The sequence below is a fragment of the Bufo gargarizans genome, chromosome 6, assembly GCF_014858855.1.
Source record: "Bufo gargarizans isolate SCDJY-AF-19 chromosome 6, ASM1485885v1, whole genome shotgun sequence".
NCBI classification, from domain to species: domain Eukaryota; kingdom Metazoa; phylum Chordata; class Amphibia; order Anura; family Bufonidae; genus Bufo; species Bufo gargarizans.
Genome location: NC_058085.1, coordinates 52348599 through 52374420, shown reverse-complemented (window position 1 = coordinate 52374420; position 25822 = coordinate 52348599). Strand labels below are relative to the sequence as shown.

At 48.1% G+C, this 25822-nt stretch overlaps 2 protein-coding genes across 7 annotated transcripts in view; both read right to left on the bottom strand.

The window, feature by feature from the left end:
* The window catches only part of CEP131 (centrosomal protein 131), a 42614-nt gene extending 31821 nt beyond the window's left edge, over positions 1-10793 (bottom strand). For 2 of the 5 annotated variants that reach the window (XM_044299194.1, XM_044299199.1), the window contains exons 1-7: positions 8714-8755; positions 8180-8359; positions 6110-6192; positions 5360-5474; positions 3286-3407; positions 3100-3204; positions 2253-2405 (exon numbers count right to left, since the gene is read on the bottom strand). In XM_044299194.1, the coding sequence (XP_044155129.1) occupies positions 2253-2405; positions 3100-3204; positions 3286-3407; positions 5360-5474; positions 6110-6192; positions 8180-8359; positions 8714-8716 (761 nt within the window). In that variant the 5' untranslated portion in view covers positions 8717-8755. Of the gene's footprint in view, positions 1-2252; positions 2406-3099; positions 3205-3285; positions 3408-5359; positions 5475-6109; positions 6193-8179; positions 8360-8713; positions 8756-10657 lie in introns of those variants that run through there. The other 3 variants (XM_044299196.1, XM_044299198.1, XM_044299195.1) reach the window with 3 other exon arrangements.
* Positions 10794-12259: 1466 nt separating this feature from the next.
* TEPSIN (TEPSIN adaptor related protein complex 4 accessory protein) lies at positions 12260-22842 on the bottom strand. 2 transcript variants are annotated; one of them, XM_044299189.1, is made up of 13 exons: positions 22741-22842; positions 22021-22093; positions 20668-20759; positions 20500-20593; positions 19174-19241; positions 18820-18898; positions 18667-18729; positions 17915-18115; positions 17667-17844; positions 17249-17362; positions 16511-16616; positions 14604-14738; positions 12260-13990 (listed from the first exon to the last, which is right to left on the bottom strand). In XM_044299189.1, the coding sequence occupies exons 1-13, from the start codon at positions 22774-22776 to the stop codon at positions 13499-13501; spliced, it is 1731 nt and encodes a 576-aa protein (XP_044155124.1). In that variant the 5' UTR covers positions 22777-22842; the 3' UTR covers positions 12260-13498. The 2 variants fall into 2 exon arrangements, with proteins under 2 accessions (XP_044155124.1, XP_044155125.1); XM_044299190.1 differs by having other exon boundaries at positions 12263-13990; positions 16538-16616; positions 22741-22840.
* Between the last annotated feature and the right edge of the window lie 2980 nt (positions 22843-25822).

The following is a 25822-nucleotide window of genomic DNA, read 5'->3' as shown; positions in this document are numbered from 1 at the left end:
TGATCTGGCTGAAGGCAATGTCATAACATTAATAGGGACATGGCAAATATCATGATGTGAACAGCAGAATGGTAACAAATGGAAAGCCAAAGAAAGGAAGCATTAGGGTCAACAACAGTACAGAGTATTTCAGATTAACGTTCTAATGTGCCCAATAAGTGCAATGTTCCCAAGCAATACAAATGCTGTATCGGGTAGGGTTTATCTAAACGTGAGACTTTATGGGGTTGTCTATTCATCAGCATAAGCCATCAATAACTGACTGGCAGGGGTCTGACCAACCGCTCCTCTGCCGATCAAGTCAGAGTGAACTCCAGAGCCGGAAGTCGGTGCTAGGACTGCTTGGCTCTGTCCACTGTGCAGTGCTGCGCTGATTCCATTCACTTCAATGGGAGCAGCACTGCAGTAACCAGCTCCATCCTGCACAATGCACAGAGCGGTGTAGTTCTGGCACTCATATCCGGCGCTGGAGTTACTGTGAAACAGCTGACCGGCACAAGTAAGAGGAGTCGGACCCCCGCCAATCAGATACTGTGGTAATAACTTTAAAATGTTTTTACTTATCAAGGCCATTCTGAGACAGTTTTCTCGTCACATTGTATTTCATGACAGTGGTAAAATTGAGTAAAAAAAATGTCATTTTTATTTATAAAAAATAAATAAATAAAATTGACCAAAAATTTGGAACAATTTGCAAATTTGCAAGTTTCTATTTCTCTACTTTTCATTTTGTGAATGCCATTTTATTTTTTGGGGACGTTAGAAGGCTTAGAAGTTTAGAAGCAAATCTTGAAATTTGTCTGAAAATTTCTAAAACCCACATTTTAAGGACCAGTTCAGGTCTGAAGTCACTTTGTGAGGCTTACATAATAGAAACCACCCAAAAATGACCCCATTTTAGAAACTACACCCCTCAAGGTATTCAAAACTGATTTTACAAACTTTGTTAACCCTTTAGATGTTACACAAGAATTAATGGAAAATGGAGATGAAATGTCAGAATTTCACTTTTTGGGCAGATTTTCCATTTTAATAAAAAAAATTTCACTAACAAAGCAAGGGTTAACAGCCAAACAAAACTCAATATTTATTGTGCTGATTCTGTAGTATGTGGTCATCAGCTGCTGTACGGGCACACGGTAGGGTGCAGAATGAAAGGAATGCCATCTGGTTTTTGGAAGGCAGATTTTGCTGGACTGTTTTTTTGACACCATGCCCCAATGGTACTATTTTAGGGTACATATGATTTTTGGTTGCTCTATATTACACTTTTTGTGAGGCAAGATAACATAAATAGCTGTTTTGGCACCATTTGTTGTTTTTTGTTATTTACAATGTTCATCTGAAAGGTTAGATCATGTGGTATTTTTATAGAGCAGGTTGTTACGGACGTGGCGATACCCGATATGTATACTTTTTTTATGTATTTATGTTTTACACAATAACAGCATTAAGTGGCAAAAATTTTATTTTTAGCACTGTTTTTATTTTATTTTTTTGACGGTGTTCACCTGACGGGTTAGGCCATGTGATATTTTTATAGAGCCGGTCAATACGGATGTGGCGATACCTAATATGTCAACTTTTTTTTTCCCTCCCTATTTTTTACAATTTTTTTTTAACTTTATTTTGGGAAAAGGACTTTTTTTTTTTTTTTTTTACTTTATTTTTTTAACAGACTGTCATGTAAGGCAGCCGTGATGCCTAAGGAAGGCATCAGACTGCCTTCCCTGCCATTGGGTCCCCGTCACAGCAGCGTGGGGACCCGATGGACACCCTGCACACGTTTGAAGGCCGCAGGTGCCGCGGTCAGCACTGGCCGCGGCCGTGCAGGGGTTAATGTGCCGGCATCGGTGATGTCACCGATGCCGGCACATACAGCAGGGCTCCGGCTATCAGTGACTGCCGGACCCCTGCCATGGATCAGGCGGGCGCAGCTCCTGCACCCACCCGATCAGCATGCCGTACATGTACGGCGATGGGCGTTAAGGTGTTAAAGCTGGTCATACATATGAGAAAACTGTCAGCCTCATGAGCTCACACTCCTCCTATACATGTTTGGCTAGGCCAGCACACGTATGCAGTGAATGGGGAGAAGCTGCTGTCAGACACCAGGAAGCCCCCACACACATTAAATGGTTGGCCGAACTTTCTGAAACGATCACATTTGGCCGATATAGATCTTATGTGTGTGGCCATCTTTATGTGACATCCCAGAACACAGATAAGACACAGACAGTGAGTGCACTGACCGTTCTGCCTCCTCAGCAGTGACCTCTTTCCTCTTCTGCGCTGCGCTCCCCCCGGAGTGGTTGTTACGCCCCAGGTTGTTTGCGCTGGGCAGATTCTTCTGGGATTTCTGGAAGCTGATTCCCAATTCTTCACCATTTTGTGTCCTCTGGTTACTACGGAAGATTCAAGGAACACCTTTTCATTTTCCAAGTTGTTTCAATATGCTAATGTAATTAGCAGCTGCTAAATACCCTAGGTGCCGCTTATCTCCAGGTAAATCAAGCAGGTTAAAATGCAACCTGTAGCAGCCATGTTTTCTCTGTGAAAACTGGAGGGATCGACTCAAGAAAGTAGGTTTAGGCTGGTTTCACGCAAGCTTATGTCACGCTCCTGACTCGCAGCGCAGCACCCGTCCTGAACTTCCAGCACTGCCGGGGTCGCATAGCATTATATTGATTTGTGATGCTATGTACCCTTAGAGGTCTGGAATGTATTGGATAACACTGACATAATGCTGTCAGTGTTATCCAGTACATTCCAGAACTGTAAGGGTCACATAGCATCACAAATAAATATAATGCTATGCGACCCCGGCAGTGCTGGAAGTTCAGGACGGGTGCTGCGCTGCGAGTCCGGAGTGTGACACAACCAGCCTTAAGGGAATTTTGCATCATGTTGTAAGGCATCAATGTCTATACATCAATCACCTATGCCATAAAATTGTGGGGGTCCGACCGCTGGAGGCCACCTCAATACCAGACCCATGAGCAAGGGTGGTGCTATTTCAAAAATACAAAAACCAGATTGCCCTGGTGTCAATTTACAGACCACTGGAAGTCTTTAAAAGGATTTATCTCCATCCCTTACTTTAGAGACGGCGGTTTCTGATTGGAGCTCTTGGTTCGATCCCCAGATGAATAGTTATTGTGCACCATGGTGGTTACGGTGTTTCCCACGGTTCCCTTGTTACTCCTAAACACAGAAACATTCATAAAAGCCATATCTGCACAATTAATAATAATTTCATGACCACAAGAATGCTACATAAAATACCTATTGTTGGCTGGGAAACTGGGTGCCAGGGCAGGCATGTCTCTCCTCTTCATGCTCAGGCTCTGCACTGAGCTAGCACTGCGGGCACTGGAGGGTATAGGAAAAGCACGAGGTTGGTCATCCTGTAAAGGAAGGGGATGGGGCACAAGATTATTCCACCCTCTAAATCCTCATGTACTTCTAGTATATGATATCACTTGATGATCAGTGGAGCTTCAACCTGTGGAACCCACTCCGATCCTGATCCTGGCTGTGCGGAGAGGGTGCAGCACAGAGCCATCCAAATGAACAGGTCGGGAGGGCTGCTGTGCAGACAAAACTTTGAAGGAGATGCAGCACTATACGAGCACTGCACCCTCTTCATTATCAGGATGGGTGAGCAGGACTGCAACCATTTTTTGACTTTCAAAAAGTCTCATAGAATAAATCTGGCTTAAGAGTTGTCTCATCTGAAACACTGAAGGCATATCACTAGGAACCTCTGGGAACCGCACCTATCCCCAGAAAGGGACACCAAAAATGAGCAGAGAGCAGCTGCGCATGTATGAGCGCCCTCCATTTATTTCTATGGGAGTGCCTAAAATAATTGAGTTCTGTCTCAGCTATCTCCGGCAGTCCCATAGAAGTGAATGGATCGGTGGCCGTACTTCCATCCATTTCAATGGAACTCCCATAGAAATAAATAGAGAGCATGCCGCCTTTGCTGACACGTTCTGGATATAGGTGCAGGTCCCAGAGGTGGGTCCCACCTCTATCTGACACTGGTGGAGTATCCTAGCAATACGCCGCCAATGTCTCAGATGAGACAACCCCTTTAAAGGGAACCTGTCACCGGGATTTTGGGTACAGAGCTGAGGACATGGGTTGCTAGATGGCCGCTAGCACATCCGCAATACCCAGTCCCCATAGCTCCGTGTGCTTTTATTGTGTAAAAAAAAACGATTTGATACATATCCTGCACTGAATCCGGACCCATTCACTTCAATGAGGCTGTGCAGATGAGCGGTGATTTTCACGCATCACTTGTGCGTTGCGTGAAAATCGCCGCATGTTCTATATTCTGTGTTTTTCACGCAACGCAGGCTCCATAGAAATGAATGGGTCTGCGTGAAAATCGCAAGCAAGTGGGATTTTCACGCATGGTTGCTAGGAGATGATAGGGATGAGCAACCCCGGACCCATTAAAGTAAATTCACTGTATTATTTTCCCTTATAACAATAGCATTCTTAATACAGAATGCTTAATAAAATGTGCCTTGAGGGGTTAAAAAAAAAATATATAAATTAACTCACCTCATCCACTTGATCGCGCAGCCAGCATCGTCTTCTTTCTTCTTCTTTCAGGACCTGCAAAAGGACCGTTGATGACGTCAGCGCAGGTCCTTTTGCAGGTCCTGAAAGAAGAAGAAAGAAGACGATGCTGGCTGCGCGATCAAGTGGATGAGGTGTGTTATGTTTTTATTATTTTATTAACCCTCTATGGACACTACACTTAGCATTCTGTATTAAGAATGCTATTATTTTCCCTTATAACCATGTTATAATGGAAAATAATAAAATGAATAGAACACCTAACCCAAACCCGAAGTTCAGTGAAGAAGTCCGGGTTCGGGTCTGGGTACCACATTCAGTTTTTTTCAAAACGCATCGGAACATCGGAACGCAATCGCAGACAAAACTGAAATTGCGTGTCTACTCGCGTGGGTTTCCCGCAATGCACGCTGAACGCATCCGGCCCTCACCCGCGACGCCCGTGTGAAGGGGGCCTTAGAGGGTAGAGTCCTGACCAAGTTTTCGCCCACAATAGAAAAAGAGATAATCTAAGACTGGGCCCCATAGCAGTCGCACAGTCTGCCGTTATGGTAGTTACGCCCCTGTGTGTGAGCTAAACTGCCTGAACTTCCGGAGGATACCTTTTACCTGCGCTGATACATTGTAACGAACTGTCCGGAGAGAAGACAGCCTGGCGCTGGTGATGTAGTTGTACAGTATAGACTGGCTACAATTGTCGCAAACTCTCAGCTATAAGAAATGTTTCCATCCGCTGACAGTAAACAGAGATCCTGAAACGTACCAGAATATTCCATGTGGTCCTCTTTTCCGGGGGGGTTTTGGCCAGTCCATGTAGCTTCTTCCTCCCAACGGAGCTGCTCTCAAAAAAGGCTAAGAAATCTCCATGCTGGTCGCCGCTGAAAGAGGCAAATGGGGAGATTTTAAGAAATGGCTGCGTGCACTATACGCTGGGTGACAACCGATTCTGACACCCAGCTTTCCCTGACTCCTGATAGGCTGTCCCTGCACAGGATACTCACACAGCAGATCTCCCAGGTGTCACGTTAATATCCTCATATACCTCCGGCTGCTGCTGGACTACAAGTTCCAGCATGCCATGCTAACCACAGGGGGGCATGGCATGCTGGGTCCTGCATATCTATAGCATCCCCTTTTTTGAGTTGCAAATGTAGCATTTCTCCAAGAATTAAGGGGGGGGGGGGGGGGCTGAGCACCAAGGTATACCCCCTTCAGCTTTTGTAAGGCGGCCATGTAAAGAGTCAAAGGGGATAATCTCCAGGGTCTGACAAAGAGTCAGCCGCCCCCTCCTCTCCTCCCTGCAGAACATCTGTCACATTCCAGCAGAGATGAGACGCCCCCCCCCCACTCCATGTATTAACACCCCTAGGGGGTAGCAGCTGGGAACACAAAGGTCAGTATGTGAATAGACCGCTCCCGATCCGTCCTACACCAAAGGCCGGCGCAGCCCTGCAGCCTTCGCCATGATCTACTGCGTGGGCACCCCGACCGGCCGGGCCCCGTCATGTCATACCTGGGGTGCGAGCTGCCGCCTGGTGCCACCTGAGTGGTACTGTTGGACCTGCGAAGGTTATTGATTGCTCGAGGCGAGTCCCTCTGTGCAGGAGAGAAAGCATGAGACAGTCAGAGGATGTCATGTCCTATATAAACAAACCTTAAAAGGGTATTCCGACCGCATATCACTGGTATAGCGCTGCGCCCCCTTTGCTGTATCTGCCCTACTTGAAGCGCAGGAAACGGCAGCGCGGCCCCATTCAAGTCAAGCGGTGCTGCATCCCCTCCGTTCTTAGGATCAGTGGAGGTCCCCGAGGTCGCACCCCCACCGATGCATCCTGTAGTCAGGGAGGGCTGGCAGCACCCGATCCCACGGACCGCACCAATACCGTCAGCTGGTTTTACCTTGTCCGGCACGCCCGCATTGTACCCCATGTTCTGTCCTTCCTGTGTTTTTTTTCACTCAAAACGCGCGCGGTATAATGGCGTATTCAGACGGCCAAATGTGTTTTGCGGATCCGCAAAACACGGATACTGGCCCGTGTGCTTTCCGTAATTTGCGGACTGCACATGGCCACCACTCTCTTAGAAAATGCCTATTCTTCTCCGCAATTGCGGGGGCGCGGAAGGGAAGTACGGATGCGCACAGCACACAGTGTGCAGTTCACTTCATTGAAATGAATGGGTCCCGTTCATACGGCTGTGTGGATGGGCACTAAGACTGCTGGCGGTGGACAGGGGCCACAGGCAGAAGGCATGCCCACGGGGCTTGTGAGAAACAACATGGGCAGAGGACGTGTCCTAGTCACTGCGGGAGGAAGCGAGAGGCACTAAGACGGCGAGGAGGAAGACATGGAAGGTGAAGGGAGCTGGCGGGTAATATGGCGGTGAAAGAGGGACCTGTCTGATGTACACCCTCCAAAACCCTCCCCTCCATAGGCTGTGCACACCCCCGATTATGACGTGGGACTGCACATTCCTCGCCCCCTCTTCCCCCTAGTTCACAATGTAGTGGCTGACATGGCAGGGACCCAAAAAAAGAAGAGGCCTTTCAGTCGTGTGCTTGGTGACGTGCCGACATGAAAGGGAAGGGTAGGGACCCCTCATTATCATGCGGCCACATCAGAATAATAGTCGGCTACTTCCTCCGGAGAACCACTTTAAATAATAACATTCTTGCTGCCTATAGCCACCACCAGGGGGCGCACACTTAGGACAGGCTTCTTATGGCGTTCAATGGAAGCTTTATAAGTCTGTCTTCATGAGCTCCCCCTAGAGGTGGAGGCAGGCGGCTAGAATATCAAGCAATTAATCCGCAGAGTTTGGGACGAATTCTGAATTTAAACAAAACTACTTGCAATTAGGGATGAGCGAACTTCATATTTTGAAGTTTGTGTTCGGGTTGCGGTATATGCGGAATTGCGTTATGGATTCCGTTACCACGGACCATAACGCAATGCCTTTAGAGGCATTCCGTCATAATAGAAGTCTATGGGCTGCATAACGGATCTGTCTTGTTTAGGTTATGCAGGGGAGGACTCCAGCATAACGTAAACAAGACAGATCCGTTTTGCAGCCCATAGACTTCTATTATGACGGAATGCCTCTAAAGGCATTGCGTTATGGTCCGTGGTAACGGAATCCATAACGCAATTCAGCATATACCGCAACCCGAACACAAACTTCAAAATATGAAGTTCGCTCATCCCTAATTGCTATATTCAAGACCTCTGTTTGCTCCCAGTAAATGGAAACTTTCATAGTTTACAAGCCCAAAAGATACAAATGCAGCTCCAGGTAATGGGCATAAAAAAAACAGAACATGTCCTGTTCTTGTCCGTTTTGCGGGCGGCCCGTTCCATAACTTGCGGAACGTACACAGCTGGCATCCGTGTTTTACAGATCCGCAATTTGCGAACCGCAAAACATGGCGGGGTCGTGTGCATGAGCCAATGTTCCATTCACAGACAGCAAGCACATCCTGAGAATGGAGAACAGAAGCGGAAAGTTGTGGTACTTTTCTTCATGCAGTGGGTTACGCTTTCTGTCTACACAGCAGAAGCCAGCAGGGGGCGACGTCTCCTCTTACCACCTGGTTTCCTCTGCTCCTGGTATCGGTGATGACGGAGATGGAGCGTGAAATGAGTTTGGCGCTTCCAGCGCTGCTTGGGCGTCTCGTCACGGAGACCTGGGAGCCAGTGAGGGTGAGTTCTCCATTATTCCCCCCACCCTGCTGGGAGGGGGTACCGAGTGGACTCTGCATGGGTGCCTGCAGGAAAGAGACGTGTGAGACAACTTAAAGGGGTGGCACAGGATTAGAAAAACATGGCGTTTGTTTTATTCTTCCAGAAACAGCGCCACATCTGTCCACAGGTGGTATGTGGCATTGCAGGTCAGCTTCACTCGCTTCAATACCAGACACAACCTGGTCCAATAACATCAGATCCAGACAGGAAAGCTGCCTGGTTCTGGGAAAGTTGGGTGACAATAGTCCCTTCTATGGCTCCCAAACAGGTTGTCACCCATCTTTCCTACAGTCCTGAAAGGCAAATATTCTCCATAAAGGAGTGCTTGGGGGAGCATGTCATCATATCTGTCATGTGCTGCTGCAGCTCAGCTTTACCATCACATCCGCTCGTCCATCAGCCGTGTCTGGTATTGCAGCTCAACCCCTTCAATCTGAGCTGCAGTGTAAAGCATGGAGGAGAGACAGATCAGCAGCCTGAGGAGACAGAAGGTAGATTTCAGACTCTGACCTCACTGATCAGAGCTGTCCTGCAGACCCCGACAACAGCCGGCTTTCCCAGGATCCTTACATGCATCGATGCCAGCAGGAGGGGTCACTATACAAATGGGTCACCCAGCTATCAGGAGTTTAGGAAAGCTGGGTGACAACCCCTGTGGGGACTGTGACTGTATATTAGAGGCTCGGCCTCCGGGGTGCAGGTACCACCCTCTATATTAGAGGCTCGGCCTCCGGGGTGCAGGTACCACCCTCTATATTAGAGGCTCGGCCTCCGGGGTGCAGGTACCAGTCTGTATATTAGAGGCTCAGCCTCCGGGGTGCAGGTACCAGTCTGTATATTAGAGGCTCAGCCTCCGGGGTGCAGGTACCAGTCTGTATATTAGAGGCTCAGCCTCCGGGGTGCAGGTACCAGTCTGTATATTAGAGGCTCAGCCTCCGTTGTGCAGGCACCAGTCTGTATAGTAGGGGCTCAGCCTCCGGGGTGCAGGTACCAGTCTGTATATTAGAGGCTCAGCCTCTGGGGCGCAGGCACCAGTCTGTATATTAGAGGCTCAGGCACCAGTCTGTATATTAGAGGCTCAGCCTCCTGTGTACAGGTACCAGTCTGTATATTAGAGGCTCAGCCTCCAGGGTGCAAGTACCAGTCTGTATATTAGAGGCTCAGCCTCCGGTGTGCAGGCACCAGTCTGTATATTAGAGGCTCAGCCTCCGGTGTGCAGGCACCAGTCTGTATATTAGAGGCTCAACCTCCGGTGTGCAGGCACCAGTCTGTATATTAGAGGCTCAACCTCCGGTGTGCAGGCACCAGTCTGTATAGTAGAGGCTCAGCCTCCGGTGTGCAGGCACCAGTCTGTATAGTAGAGGCTCAGCCTCCGGTGTGCAGGCACCAGTCTGTATATTAGAGGCTCAACCTCCGGTGTGCAGGCACCAGTCTGTATAGTAGAGGCTCAGCCTCCGGTGTGCAGGTACCAGTCTGTATATTAGAGGCTCAACCTCCGGTGTGCAGGCACCAGTCTGTATATTAGAGGCTCAACCTCCGGTGTGCAGGCACCAGTCTGTATAGTAGAGGCTCAGCCTCCGGTGTGCAGGCACCAGTCTGTATAGTAGAGGCTCAGCCTCCGGTGTGCAGGCACCAGTCTGTATATTAGAGGCTCAGCCTCCGGTGTGCAGGCACCAGTCTGTATATTAGAGGCTCAACCTCCGGTGTGCAGGCACCAGTCTGTATAGTAGAGGCTCAGCCTCCGGTGTGCAGGCACCAGTCTGTATAGTAGAGGCTCAGCCTCCGGGGTGCAGGTACCAGTCTGTATATTAGAGGCTCAGCACCTGGGGTGCAGGCACCAGTCTGTATAGTAGAGGCTCAGGCACCAGTCTGTATATTAGAGGCTCAGCCCCTGGGGTGCAGGCACCAGTCTGTATATCAAAGGCTCAGGCACCAGTCTGTATATTAGAGGCTCAGCCTCCGGGGTGCAGGCACCAGTCTGTATATTAGAGGCTCAGGCACCAGTCTGTATATTAGAGGCTCAGCCTCTAGGGTGCAGGCACCAGTCTGTATATTAGAGGCTCAGGTACCAGTCTGTATATTAGAGGCTCAGCCTCCGGGGTGCAGGCACCAGTCTGTATATTAGAGGCTCAGGTACCAGTCTGTATATTAGAGGCTCAGCCTCCGGGGTGCAGGCACCAGTCTGTATATTAGAGGCTCAGGTACCAGTCTGTATATTAGAGGCTCAGCCTCCGGGGTGCAGGTACCAGTCTGTATAGTAGAGGCTCAGCCTCCGGACTGATGTGCAGACTGAGCCCAGTATAGATAATGATTGTACCTACCAACCTCCTGTGGCCGGCTGTGTCCCGGATGTACACGTTCCGTTAACCCCTTGGGTGTTCGACCCCAAGTGACCCCGCGACCTCCTTTACGACACAGAACGGACGGTAACTGCCAAATGTTATACACAGACTTCCATGGCAGCAACACAACAACCTAACGAACTTCACCTCACTGCCTGCTCATTGGCTGGCGCATTACATCGCAGCCCGGTGATTGGCTTTCCTTCTATCACTCAAGCTGAGGGGCGGGGCCGCCGGCAGGAGTTTGGTGGAGAACACACAGGGGGCGGGACTAGTTTTCCTTCTGTTTGGTCGCCCCAGTCAGTGAGGAGGAGGCGGACGAGCGGCTGCTGAACGGATTCTTGCCTATAGAAACCTTATAATCCGCGCTACTAGTTCTGTCCACACAAGGGGCGGCTGTAAAATCGCATCAGCACTCTAAAGGCACCATGTGAACAGGCACCTTATGTTTATGTTCTTGGAAAGCTAGGTGACAAATGAAGCTCTCCAGCTATAGCTTATCACCCAGATTTGCTGAATTTTGCACCCAATTTATCAAAATAGCACACGTATCATACATTTGGCGTGAGCAACGACACACTTAATACTATTTTTCCTTATGCCACATCATAGCTACCCTACACGTACGCATAAAAAATGGCACCTGATGAATTTAGCGCAACCATCAGGCATGGTTTAGCCACGCCCCTTTGATGCATCTGATATATATATTTTTTATTTTTTTTGGCCACATTTCATATAGATATATACGTTAGCTGCAGGTGCAAAAAAATGGTGGCTATTGCTATATAATTATTTCCAAAATAAAAAAAAGTAGAAAACCCTGGAAAACAGGTAAGTGCTCCATGTGTGAACAGACAGCAAAAATATCATTTGCAGATTTTGACCATAATCTCTACAAAAAAATAATTCTATGAAATAGAAAAAAAACTAAATGTTAAATTAAAAAAAATTGTAATAAAAATAAATATTAAACAAAATAATATTAGATAGAAATGAATAAACAAAAACTTTTATTAAAAAGTAAATTTTAAATGAGCATGATAGATGATTTTTTTTTTATGATAAAAATAACATTTCTAATAAATAATACATTAAAAAAAGAAAAGTAAATATTAAATAAAATAAACTCATTTAATTTAAATTTATTAGTTTATTTTATATTTACTTTTCATTTTTTAAATGTATTTCTTTAAATGTTTATCATTAATTTAATATCCATCATTTCATCAAGTAAAATTTATTTTTATTACTGTTTTTAAGTTTGTTTAATATTCAGTTAGTTTTATCTATTATTCTTTCATGTAATAGTTATTTTATTACTATTTTTTTTATTTCACTTAATATTTAGTTGTTTTTTTATCTATTTCATTTAAAATTTTACTAAATATTAAATAAAACATATTTTTTATTTATTTCAAATAAAAGTAAGCGAAAACTAACTAAATATCAAATGATAAAAATAAATTTTAAATGAAATAATAAATGTATATAGGAAATGACAATATTAAATGAAATAAACTTATAAAAAAAAAAAATATTAAAAAGGACATACTAGATAAAAAAAAACTATGTATCAAATTAAATAAAAAAAATTGAATAAAATAAGCGTTTTTGTGCCGTTTTCCCGGAGGCTTTTTTTTTCAGCGTTTTTTTATTTTTTTTGCAAGCGTTCCTGTGGCTTAAGTTTCTAAAAAAAATCTACCTATGAATAACCATTGTCACACAATTTAAAGGAACTGTCCATTATTTTACACAGATATGCCATGCCCAGTCTTTGCTCATTTTCCCTACAGCGCCCTCTTCAGGGGAGAGACTGTCCTCCACAGGGACTCTAGCACTGACCTCTAGACCCAGTTTCCCCCATGGTAGGCACGGACGTGGAGGACAATTCTCAGACTTTCCAGGCACCTCATGGGCGGCTTAGCGGGTACAATTGCTTGCACTAGGATGGACAGGTAAGCTGCCCTCTAAAAAAGTTTTTTTTATTGTAAGGATCCACTAGGTCGGCAGTGGCTTCGTCTTCAGGGGGCTGCTTGGTGTCACTCAGCTGGTGAGGTACTGTGCCACCAGCATACCCCCCCCCCCAGTAAAACAATGCCAGAATGTTTAAATGACAGTTTGGGTTAAAGGTGGACCATGAGTCTCTCAGTAACACATAGACTACCTGAATTTTTTTTTTTATTTAATTTTTATTTTTTGCCATGTGTTCCTATTTCCAGATTGGGGCCTAGAAGTAAACAGATCACACTGCGCAGGCGCGACCACTGCACCAATCACCTCTTGTCTATTTTCTGAAGTTGCAGAGCACTGAATGGAGCAGGGCTTGCTCTCCATTCACATCAGGGCCCCGTTCTGGAGATAACAGGTGGGGCCCCGCACCTATCAATGTGCCATAAATGTCCAGGGTGGGAATACCCCCACTTTCATTTTTTTTTAACCTCAACTTCTAGGACAGGGATGTCAAACCTGTGGCCCTCCAGCTGTTGCAAAACTACAACTACCAGCATGCCCTGATAACTGTATACTGTCTGGGCTTGATGGAAATTGTAGTTTTGCAACCGCTGGAGGGCCTGTTCTCGGAAATCCTCCTCGGACTCCACAGTACCAAATATTTTATTGGCAGCGTCTGCGCTGTACGTCACCAATTATACACAGCCCTTCGTACTTGGGTGGGTTAGTGTTCTCTGGTTCTGCCGGACAGTCCAGCCGCCTGACTTCAGTATCTCCACCCGGTCAATGGCCGCAGCAGAGCAACAGGCAGAAAGCAGTAGTCACCAGACACAGACACCACCGTCCTCTGCAGCGCTACGTCCTGGGCTAGCTATTCAAGAAGGAGAACGCTGATAGGCCAGGCTTACAAGTCCTCTCCTGTGACCCCGCCCACACGGAGCTGGTATCAGAAGGCATCTGACTCGTCATTTCTTTATCCTCCTGCCCAAGTCTCCTTACTGGCGTCACCAGCTCCATGCCATCAAAAAGTGACAATCGCCCATGGGCCTCAGTCTGGGCAGGCGGCTCTGCCTCAGCGTGGACGCGGTCATCCTTCTCGATGGCGGCCGCAACTCCGCCGTCTGAATTTTGGCCTCCATTCTCGACAGGTCCGCAGCAAGCAGGTTTTGTGGGATCCGACGCTGCAATGGGGGAAGTAGAGATGCTCGAGGGGGTCAGTAGATTTTTGACGCCCGTTTCAGGGAGGGTGTCTATTAGAAGGTCCAAGGGGTTGGGTTGGGTAGACGGCAAGGTGGGTAACTGGAGGACAGTCCCATGCTTAGGAGAGGTTTGGGTTAAAGCTTCAAACTGGAGAAGAATCTGGAAAAGAACACAAGGGGTTAAATGTAACGTATTAGATGCGTCTGACGCTCTAGTCACATCCAGAGCTGCATTCGAAATTCTCTTGGAAACCATTACTAATTGTGCTGTCAGGCAGACCCTTAAAGGGGTTGTCCGGGATTAGAAAAAGATGGCTGTTTTCTTCCAAAAACAGCACCACCCCGTCCTCAGGTTGTGTGTGGTATTACAGCTCTGCCCCATTGACTTCAATGGAGCTGACCTGCAATACCAGACACAACCCGTGGACAGGCGTGGAGCCGTTTTTGGAATAAAGCTGCCATCTTTTTCTAATCCTGGACAAGCCCTTTAATAATTACTCACCTGAGCTCCCATAATGCACTGAGGGATTAATTTGGCTATAAACAGACCCACAAAAGGTCAGTAGGCAGATGTGATGTCATCTACCCTGATAGATAAGCAGAATTCTGAATGCAGCTTCGGGTGTGACTGGAGCATACATAGTGCTCAAACTCCAGATCAGCGGAAAGTAAAATAAATGTTGTCTCAGGGAGTCACTGTATCTGTAAGTGCCAGACTACAGGGATTTTACCACTTAGTGTGGGGGTGGGGCAATGTACCCGATGCGACCCACCTTCCTGGCTTTGTCCTTCACTGGTCCTGGTGGTCCTCGGCCCAGCTTCATCAGATTATTCCTAACTACCGCCAGCATGTGGTCATGTGACAGAAGGTCGGAGGTCATGAGGGACGCGATAGCGCACATAGACCGCTGCAAGGGAACCAAAGAAAAATCAAGAAAATATGTCAACTCCTAGTCTGGCCAGGTTCCACAATTATGGGAACGATAAGCGTCTCCAGTTATCTCTGGCACCACTTATCCATAACAATAGGCTAGGGCAGGAAGTAACCAATCTAATTTTAGGGTCCCTGACCAGTAGACCTAGGGTGGGGGTTTGCCACTGCCATGGACATTAGATTGGGAGAGGACACCGCAATATAACATTCATGCCCATCAGTCTTTAGTCTAAACCTACTATAGACAAAGAAGTGAATCCTCAGTCTGCACAGGCTTTATACACTGCAGTGAGCTCCCTCTAGTGGTGGCTGAAGGCAGCTAGGGTTGTATCACTAAGATCTAGGCACATACAGGGGAATTGAAGCTGTGTGACAGGAAAAACAAAGCTCCTAAAAAAAACATTTTTCACCCCATAAGCTGTACCCCCCCCCCCCCCCCCAAAATGTGGGGAAAATGCCAATGCGTCTTATGGGGTGAATACTAATGAGCCCTTCCATTATGAAAACGCTCATTACTACCGGAGGACCGGCAAAGGGGTGAATGGAGCGCTCCAAGGGCTCTGTACTCGCCGCTTCCTGGTCCTCTGCCGTCACTTATGTTGTAACTGCGCACAGCGCTCAGCACTCTGTGACCTCGCAGTGTGTGCACTGGGTAGCAGCGGAGCACGGAGCTCGATCCTGGGAGCAGAGGCGGTGGCATCCGAAGCAGGAGAGGTAAGTTTACTTTTTACATTTGCTCTGAGCAAGGGGGTCTGAACTGAGGTCTGGGGGTCATTCCATTCTGGGATCTGATCTGAAGTCTGAATGGGGGGGGGGGGGGGGGGTTATTCATATTGAGGCTCTGATCTCAGGTGTTATTGTTGGTGTCTGAGCTGAGGTCTGATTGAGGGTCTTATTAACATTGGGGGTCTGATTGAGGCTCTGAGCTGAGGTCTTATTCTTATTCTCTTCCTCTAAAATAGGGCGATATTGGCATTAAATATTGTACCGAAAAATGACACAATTCCACTTTTCAGTAAGTTTCACAGACAGATCTACTTTGCCGTATTTTCCATTGCGGGCTACAAAATTATTTTGGTTGCCCTTGGAAACAGACAAGGGATTAGCTCCACCCTGCTGTCAGTCAGGGGTTTTCCAGGAGCACAATATCGATGACCTAGTCTCAGGACAGGTCATCAATATCTGATTGGTGGGGGTCCGACTCCTGGCACCTCCACTGATCAGCTGTTTTAAGAGGCCATGGAGTTCCAGCGAGCTCTGCAGGAAGTGACATCACACTCATCAGTCACATGGCCTATGAGCAGGTCAGTCCCATTTATGGGCCGCGATACCAAGCACAGCCACTATACAATGGATGGCGCTGTGCTAGGTAAACTGTCAGGAGGCTACAGGGTCGCAGCCTCTTCAAACAGCTGATTGGTGGCAGTGCCAGGCGTCTGACCCCCGCCGATCTGATAACCCAGTGTTTCCCAACCAGTGTGCATCCAGCTGTTGCAAAACTACAACTCCCAGCATGCCCGCACAGCCAAAGGCTGTCCAGGCATGCTGGGAGTTGTAGTTTTGCAACAGCTGGAGGCACACTGGTTAGGAAACACTGTGATAATCTATCCTCTATCCTTTAAAAGCTGAGCTCTAATTGACTCCTCCGGGTTCCCACCATGCACTGGAAACCAGCAGAATTCTGACATTAGCTTTGGACTTGAATGGAGAAGATTTGAGTGAGAATTTTGTGTCGGCTGTACTCACAAAGTAATGTAAACTCTGATTTCTCACCAGTTTGACACCCGCGCTGTCTTCTTCCAGCGAGCGGTTTAACATCTCGAAGACGACTTCACAGTTCAGCAGTGAACACCTGGTGAGGAAATGCAGACGTCAGCGCAAGCGCAGCGTACAGAGCGTGCTCTGCAGACCCGCATTGTGGCGGGTGTAGTGTTCACAGTAATATTGTGGGCTGGGGGTAAATGTGGATAAATAGAGTATGAACTGTTACACCACAATCTGTCAACCCATATGTTTTCATGCAGCTTTGAGTGTGAATGGAGGAGAAGACCAAGGTGCTTGCAAAGGCGTGCAGCATTAAATACCAAGGCTCCAATGGTCACGCCCAATCTTAATATGTCATCCTTCATGTCAAGCAGTGAGCTGGTCAGATGATCCCTCTTAGCCAATCACATTGCACTGTAAGTGTCGGAGGCATCCGGTAGGTCAAAGGTCAGCAGCCTTTGGCACAGCAGCTGTTGTAAAACTACAACTCTCAGCATCTACACTTGCAGAAGAGAATGGATCATGCTGGGAATTGTAGTTTCACAACAGCTGGAATGCTGTAGGTGCTAAAGCTCCCCCTGGTGGACAGCCATCACACAAGATAGAATGTCACCACTAGGGGGAGCTAACTGCACATGATGTATACACTGAATTCAGTAACACATCTGCCTTGAGTAAGGCTCCCCCTAGTGGTGGGCTACTTGTAAGCCTGAGTCTCACCCTCTGACGAAATGCTGCACTTCCTCTTGGGTGAGGAAGACTTTTTGTCCCCTGGTGATGGTCAGAACCAGCTGCGCCTCCTGTAGACAGTCGCCTGGATGGGCAGGCTCCACCCTGTGCAAAAGAAAAATGCAATACAACCTTCTAATATACTTTGTGTCACAATTCCTCATCATTTGCAAAAGATTTCTGCTTGCTGTCAGTGAGTAGGAACATTCCTGGTCAAATCCACAGCTTGAAAACCTGTTCAAGCCTGATTCTTCTCGCAGCTGAGGGCGTGAATAGGTTTTCAGCCTGTGGATGTGAGTATTGATGTTTTTATTCACTGACAGCAAGCAGGCATCTGAGGAATAATTAGGAATATCAGAGATTTGCAGAACGTTTTATGATGCAGTGGTACACCCCCCATGAGGTCTACCTTTCAGAAATCTCCGTGATCTCCCGGTTGCTGCTGCGGGACTGGCCATCGCTGCCTGCCTTGCTGCCGGCATCTGAGGACAGGCTGCGTGGGGACTTGTCTTGTAAAGAGTCCTGGGAGCTGTGCCCGCTATCACTGTCGTCCCATCCTCCCCCAGGGACTCCTGAGCGGTGTCCGCCTAGAAGGGAAGGTACATGAGTACATACCGCAGGTAACCACCTACCCCACATGAAGCAGAAATGATTCACCTCTGATGCTGTGAGCAGCTGGAGGCAGTGGCTTTCCTGCGGATGGGCTTCTCTCACCCAGGGGTACCGCCACCGGCCTGTACGTGTCCTCCGCCTGATCCCTGAGACAGGGAGACGGCGACCCTGCTCCGACCAGCACTTTCTGGGTCACAGCTATGGCTGCCCTATGTATGCCGCTCAGCAGGGCTTCCCTGGGGGTACCTGTATGAGAAAGGCTGTCATTGTATATAAAGCTTACACCGCTTCCTGTCAGTGAATGGAAACACATGAACCCCTGTACAGACCTAATACTTCTAACAGATACAATAGTATAGAGCAGGCATGCTCAACCTGGGGCCCTCCAGCTGTTGCAAAACTACAACTCCCAGCATTCTCAGACTGCCTACAGCTATCAACCTACAGCAGGGAATTGTGGGAGTTGCAGTTTTACAACAGCTGGAGGGCCGCAGGTTGAGCATCCCTGGTATAGAGTCTGCGCACTCCTCTGTGGGGGATTTATAAGACCACTGCGCCATCTAGTGGTAAAAATGATGAATGACATACCGATGTTGGGCAGTCGAGGCCTCTAGGCTTTGCCTAGGGGTGGTCTAGAAATAGAAACTGACCACATGGATACTAGTCTTGCTAATAACAAGGACTAAGTTCCCCGTGCCCATTCTCGGGATTAGAGCAGGTCCCAAGGGTCAAACCCCCACAGATCACACTAGGAAGAAGTAAAACCCCCTCGAACCTGTGAAGATGGAGAACGTTACCTAAGTTCTGTTTCTCCTGGGAATAGCCAAAGCCTTGGAATTGGGAGACCTGGGATCCCATTCCTAAAAGAAAAGGACAACAAGCCAATCAGAACGCGGCACCGACTCAACGACAGGGGGTGAGACAAACGTAAGCCGTCCCTGGCACATTACCGGGCTGGCACCTCTCCTTGTTTGGCACCATACTGGCAGGACGAGGCCTGGGATCTGTATACAAGCTGCCCACAAGTTCCTGGAGGAAGAGAAGAGAAACCGGGCTGTGACTATGGTCGTAGGACTGGTACATGGTGACAACCACTCGCTACCAGTGCCCATCATGGTTGTCACCCACGCCCTTATATAAGGTTACATTTCCATATGGATCCACTTCCCCACTGGTATGTATCTGTACGTTGCATATGTTCATGAACCAGGAGGATCAGGATGAACAGAGCTATAGGTCTCTCCCAAATGGTCTTCTGCAGGCCATACTGCATCTATGGATTACGCTAAACTGCACGGACTTACCTGACCGGCCGTCCGTACCTTCTGGTACAGGCTGATACCATGAAGAGGGTCCGGGGGTCCACTAAAAGCTGTGAAGAGAAGCACACTGAAGTTATAGCCCCCTCCAGAGATCAGAGTGTGACATCTAGGTACAGCCCTGCCGGGACCTTCCTGCCCTGTGATATCCCATTGTCCTGCACTCTTCGGTGGTGGTGGTTTATGGTCATTCCTGCAAAGTGGGCTCAGCCTGCCTTGTGCGCAATTGGGGAGGAGGCTCATGTATAAAGGCTTGTAGGATGAGGAGGAGACAGACCAGACCCCAACTTTACAAGATATGAAGTTTGACTCACACCTCTTGGTCTTAGGCGAATGGACTGTTACAGCGAAGGTCCCTGCGTCAGTTACCAGTCCCGGGTCTCGGCATTCTGGGCAGCATGGACCCACCTCCTGGCGGGTCCAGTTGCCGAACTCTCTCTTTTCCTTGTCACAAGCTGTGGCCTGCTCTACTGTGCACGCATGTGATCCCTGCAGCGCACCCCTCCCCCTAAGCTTCATCAGCCAATGACTAGCAACCCTGGGGTACTTGAGGCACTTTCCCCCGTGGGAGGGTGCCTGAGCTTGCTAGTTCCCTGCATGCTGTCTTCTGTTTTCTGCCCATGCACCGACTTTCTGCCTGTTTACTGGATTGTGACCCTTCGCTGCCTGCCCTGACCTTGTACTGATTCCCGTATTGCACATACTTTGTCTGCCCTGACCTCGGCCTGTCCCCAACTATGTCCAGATCCCTGTACAAGGGTTAAAGGGTGAAAACCAGGGGACTGCCAGGATAACACCCTTAGGTTTGACACCATGGTTCCACACCCACTGCTGTAACATGGGCAATATCAGAAGGAGAGAGCAGTGGATGTGGCTTTTTAAATATTCTCCCCTTCTCCAGGTTGGTCCCATGCAAGCGCAGTCCTAAGTAATCCTGCACATGCTCAGTAAATGGTTGGCAGGCAGCCCGTCCCAGCACATAATGGCATGTCAATTATTCTGGAGGGGGGGCAGGAGGAATCTGCACATATTAGACTCCCGACTGGTTCACTGACCCCAGAATACTTGGGTTTTACACTTAAAGTAACAGGTCTGCCTATGACAACACTTCCTGGTCTGATTTTTGTCAAGCTTGACGCTGTCATAGAGACCAATCAATGCCGACACATTCACACATAAATACTGCCACTATGATGCCGATGCCGGCATTGATACGACTGGTGACGGGAATTCACCCACTGTCCTTATGATGCACAGACAGGAAGTGTTGTCACAAGGAAACTCCGTGCACTGAAACGCTCAGTCACCTACCTGAAGTCTCCTGTATGTACACCACGTTGCGTCGGAGATCTTGTATGATCTGGTTGGAGCCGTGAGAACACAGATAGAGCAGGATCTTCAGCACCTGGATATAGGACACACCACTGAGAAGGACTGTAGGTCGTCACTCTGCTCCCACCAACCGTACATTGTACCAACCTTCAACTTGACATGACATGAGTTATTCTGCAGGCGGTTCAGAAGATACTCCAGGAGGCACTGGCAGCTTCCAGAGGACTCGTGCGAGATCTCTGAAGACTATGTTAAGAGGAGAAATATCAATCTGAGGAACCTGGAGGAGATCCAAGGAAGCATGTGGTGAACATACAAACTCCATGCAGATGTCCTCCCTGGGTGAATTGAAACCCAGAACCCCAGCGCTGCAAGGTGCCAGTCCTCGATATACAATGTGTTTGCTTAAGCCAAGTAATGTCATAAATAGTCCTGGTCTGGAGATTCAAGATGGACTCAAACATGGGATGTCCATGGACATCCCAACCCAAGTACCCAAAGTTCCGAATAGCTGGTCAGTTGTGGTTTACCTACAATGTGACTGCTATGGGATCCAGCGTGAGATGGGGCCCAACGTTGAACTTCTTCATTTTGCAGCAGCCACCACTAGAGGGCGCTTAGTAAAAATTGATTTTACAGCTTCTGTTGACTTCAATGGTAACAATATAAAATCCTATGCACCAATCCTATGTGGTGGCTATGGACAGAAGGTTTTATCTTATACTATATATAGGACATCATAAGCCCAAACTTTTGCTATGGGGCTCCTGGGATTTGTGTATGTCTCTCTTGGCCAGTAGGACATACTATCCAATGATCCAGGTAACTTGACATGAGTCTCCTGTAGAGCACGGATGGGAATAAGACCTTGTCGTTTCTGGGACCGTTTCCTTCACAAAGTCAATTGCAGGTCCAGACTACTATTAGGTGATTTCTGGCCCAGGAACATAGAACCTTCGCAGATGACATGGCAGAACCTTCATGCAACTTGAATCCATCCATAGATCAAAGGCTGCATGAAGGTTGCCAATGGATCTCAATGTCGTGAGATGGTCTTCGGTCAGGTGATCTGTGGGGTCCAACATAGTCATCCGTGACTTTAAGGGGTTTCCAAACATGTCTGACCTCCTGGACCCTGATGGATTCTGAGATGGTCCCTGTTTCACAGAGGTGGACACACATGCAAGGGATCAAGGAGGGACTTCTCTGCATAACTGTCTCCCCATCTGCACCCTCTTTGCATAGCTTCATAGGAGGTCTCTAAGCCGGTACCCCCAATACTTTTCATTGATGGAGCTCGTACCCACTGAGCCAATCCATTGCTTCTCTGTTTTATCAGTTTGGACAAACCATTCATAACTGAGGGTCCCTGTAGACCTGCTCATCTTGGGGCCCCTAGGGGACCTCTGTGTAATGCATAGGTATTACAGGGTGCCCACTATAATCAAAAAACACTTAAAGGGGGTCTAAGATCCCACCACATCTTAGAATAAAGGATACTGGCCATCTCCTCATACAGGTATCCAGGGCAGGGGGTGTCATCATCAGAGGTCCCCTTTAATAGAAGTGGCAGCTGCAAAAAAAAAATACGAGAATATATTAGACTCGAGTTACAATCCTAATATCTACACCCAGCAACTTCATACGAGCACCACCAGGGGGCGACGGGGTCAATATGAAAATTAAAGGGTAACTACAGAAGAGGAGTCATTTAAAGGGTAAGATTATGAATCACGGGAAGCGGTGGTAAATTAATTTCCATAGCCTGTTAGGTCACATTCCTGACATAGGGACCTGAGGAACGGACTAGAAATGGAAATGAGGCCATGTTACTGCTTAGTCAACACGAAGGGTCCAATATGGGCACCGTTATAGCCCCCAGAAGGGTTATACCCTCCTCTCCTAGCCATAATAGACACTAGATACTACTGCCATATCACGTGGAGGCAGACGCATCCGGTGACAACCTGCAGGAGCTATAATGGTGGCCATGTTGGTGGTCACCCAGCTTTTCCGGTCAATGGCTTTCCGGGACTGATGTTCCAAGTTAGGGTTTGACCCTTTAAGGGTTTCCTTTTGTTTAAGACATTGGTGCAGAGAAATGGAAGAGCCCTTTAAGGAAAGCTAAGTGACTTCTCACAGACAGCTCCAATAAGCCTAAACATCATACAAAAAACGTATAAATGAGACAGTGATGGAGGTGACAGCCGGGCCACCTACCTGCTGAAGGAACGTCAGCTTGTCCAGCACTGCCATCTCCCTCCTGGCCCGGCCACCGTGGCCTCACTGACAGCCGGAACAGGCGTCCACCAATCACAGCGCAGGCTCCACCCCACTAGCCAATCAGTGCGCGCTTTCCAAGAGCACAGCCAATCAGCGCCAATTTAAGGAAAGGACCAATGGGAACGCAGAAAATGCGTCTCGGCAGCTGTGATTGGCTGGGGCGTCAATATGGCTGCGCCCAGAGTAAAGGAGTCGCCATCGCTATGATGAGTGCGAGGACGGTGACTCCCGGGAAATGGACGCTTGAAACCATCCCTCGGTTGCTGGTGGAGTGCAGGGTGCAGGTGAGGAGAGAGAGCCGCTCCTCAGGACGCGCTTTACTGCAGATTTCAGGGCATGATGGGATTTGTAGTTTCTCAAGGTTACAAATCATTGTATTTGCACTACATGTCCCAGCCAGTGTTTCCTCTAAGCCTTGGCAGCTACTGAGCGGGGTCGGCTCAGAGATGGGCACAGCGCCATCAAAGGTGGGCGATAAGAAAACCTAAGATAATTGTCACATTAAAGAGCATACAGTGTTAACCCCTGCACCATGTATACAGTATAATCCCTGCACCATGCCGTACAGTATAATCCCTGCACCATGCCGTACAATATACAGTATAATCCCTGTACAATATACAACATAACCTCAGTGTGTGTTATACTGTACGACATGGTGCAGGGATTATACTGTATATTGTACAGCAAATGTATGGGGGTTACACCATGCCAGACAATATAACCCCTGCGCCATGCTGTACAACAAACAGTATAACCCCTACACAGTGTAGAGGTATACTGTATATTGTGTGGCACAGTGTATGTTATATGTGTATAACATAAACATATTCCACATGATAACTTACAATTACTTGGCTTGGCCCTTGGGGATCTCAGACCTAGCCCCCTCCCCCCAAAGTGTTGAAGTGGTGTCCAAGAAGATGCCGTCCTCTCCTCTTTTACCGCTCTGCACATGTTCTCCTCTTCCAGTAGCAGCAGCGCAGGAGGAAGGAGGCGGGGCTTTCTTGGAGCGCCGCACAGGAACGTTCTGACACTAGATAATGTCAGGACGTTACAGGCACTGTGGGCAGTATGGTGGGTGCCTGTTCCCACTACAGCAGTGCACGCAGTGAAACTTGTGTGCATTGCCAGGGTGGGCTTCCCCAGAGTACGGAACAGGCATACACCATTACATGAAGTCCTGGCTGCGGCGGCGAGCGGCCCTGCAGAGGTTCTGAGCGGAGGCATAAAGGAAGCTGCGCACCGCGCACTCGCGCAGCTTACAGGGAACACTGGTCCCAGCATGCTTTGCCTGCCTGGCTTTTTACTTTTCCACTCAGAACATGTCAGGCTGATTAACTGCTGTGTCCTCACCCTACTGCAGAGGGGTCCAGGGGTGCCCCCATCTAATAGGTCTGCAGCCACTGGACCCACCTCCATAATGGAGACCGCCATGGTACTCCGGCTGTGGTGATGCACAATGTATTCACACATTTCCAGGAGGAATAATGGAGGGACAGCACAATGCAGAGTTCTAAGAGAAGATTCTTTAGGATTATTTCACGGAGAATACAATTATACTGAGAAGGACCTGCCAAATGATAAATTCCTGCCGTGGAGTTGTGAATGTTTACATAGAAATGATTAACCCTCTGTTTCCAGGCAGCGTCCTATGGCCGATGTGTGTCAGCTGACGCCACCGGAAAGACGGAGCTTCGGAAAGGGGCGTGTGCCAAGGAGTTTGAAGAGTTAAAACAGTGCATCAGTAAGGCGGTGAGTTGGATGGGGTGCGGTTCATGATCAGCAGCACGAACACTGCCCCATCTTCTCCTGTAATATGAATTTCACCCTTTCCAGGTATTTAACTTAATGACTGTCTATATGGGTTTCCGTCTTTGGTGGCCATTCGGGGGACCCCACCCCTTATGTGGCCGGGGCTGCGGGGGAAGTATAGTTACCTGCTCCTTGTGTGCCAGCATCCTGATTGATGACTACACGTCCCCCTTGCATCATGTCAAAGGGTCAGTCGCTGCAGTGGCTCTTAAATCGGATGTTGACACGCGGTGAGCGCAGCACGGCGGGGAGTAAGCATGCATGCGTCCATCCACGGGGGTGATTAGATGGGGTCTGCCCAAAAGGCTCCCAAAGATGGGAAAACCCCCTTTGTGAGATACACACACACACACGGGAAGCGTTTGTGACTGAGCGGCAAGATCTCTGCTTGCTTTCAGTGATCGGGCACACTCTTGTTTGTATCCAGAAGCTGAAAGACTGTATGGTGCTAATACTTCTCACAGCTGAGGGTTTGCTGCAACGTGAGCAAAATACATGAACCGTACAAGTCTTATCTGGACCGCAACAACTTATCAGAGCAGGTAAAGGAGATCAGCAAACAGGGATACAAAGGTAGCGATCACCCAGGGCTGAAAAGATTTTATCCTATTGACTGTGAATAAGTGTGTTTTCATTCACTGACTGCAATCAGAGATCTTGAAGTGAGTCAAAGAATGTGATAAAGATGCAGAAATGGATAACTTGATAGATATCTATCTATCTATGTTGTGTTAAGCAGAGGGGGGTCATATGTGATTGGTGGGATAACATGGAGACCGTCATAGTACATCTACAGTGGATATAAAAAGTCTACACACCCCTGTTAAAACTTCAGTTTTCTGTGCTGTAAAAAAAAAAAAAAAAAATCATTTCAGAACGTTTTCCGCCTTTAATGTGACCTATAAACTGTACAACTCAATTGAAAAACAAACTGAAATCTTTTCGGTGGAGGGAAGGAAAAAAAAAACAGAAATAATGTGATTGCATAAGTGTGCACACCCTCTTATTACTGGGGATGTAGCTGTGTTCAGAATTAAGCAATCACATTAACAATCCTTTTAGGCCCCCTGCACACGGCCGTGTTTCACAGCCGTGTGCGGGCCGTGGAACCGCGGCCTGGATCCCTCCTGAGAGCAGGAGCGCACAGCGTCATTGGTTGCAACCAATGACGCCGTGCGCTCCTGCTCTCAGGAGGGATCCAGGC

Bases quoted from the DNA above. Each gene is read 5' to 3' on its own strand.
- TEPSIN (XM_044299189.1), bottom strand. From the start codon at position 22,776: ATGGCAGTGCTGGACAAGCTGACGTTCCTTCAGCAG. The intron at 18,116-18,666 runs GTAACGTTCTCC...TTTCTCATACAG, and splicing joins CCAGGAGAAACAGAACTTAG to GTACCCCCAGGGAAGCCCTG. The intron at 13,991-14,603 runs GTGGGTCGCATC...GTTCTTTTCCAG, and splicing joins TGAAGGACAAAGCCAGGAAG to ATTCTTCTCCAGTTTGAAGC.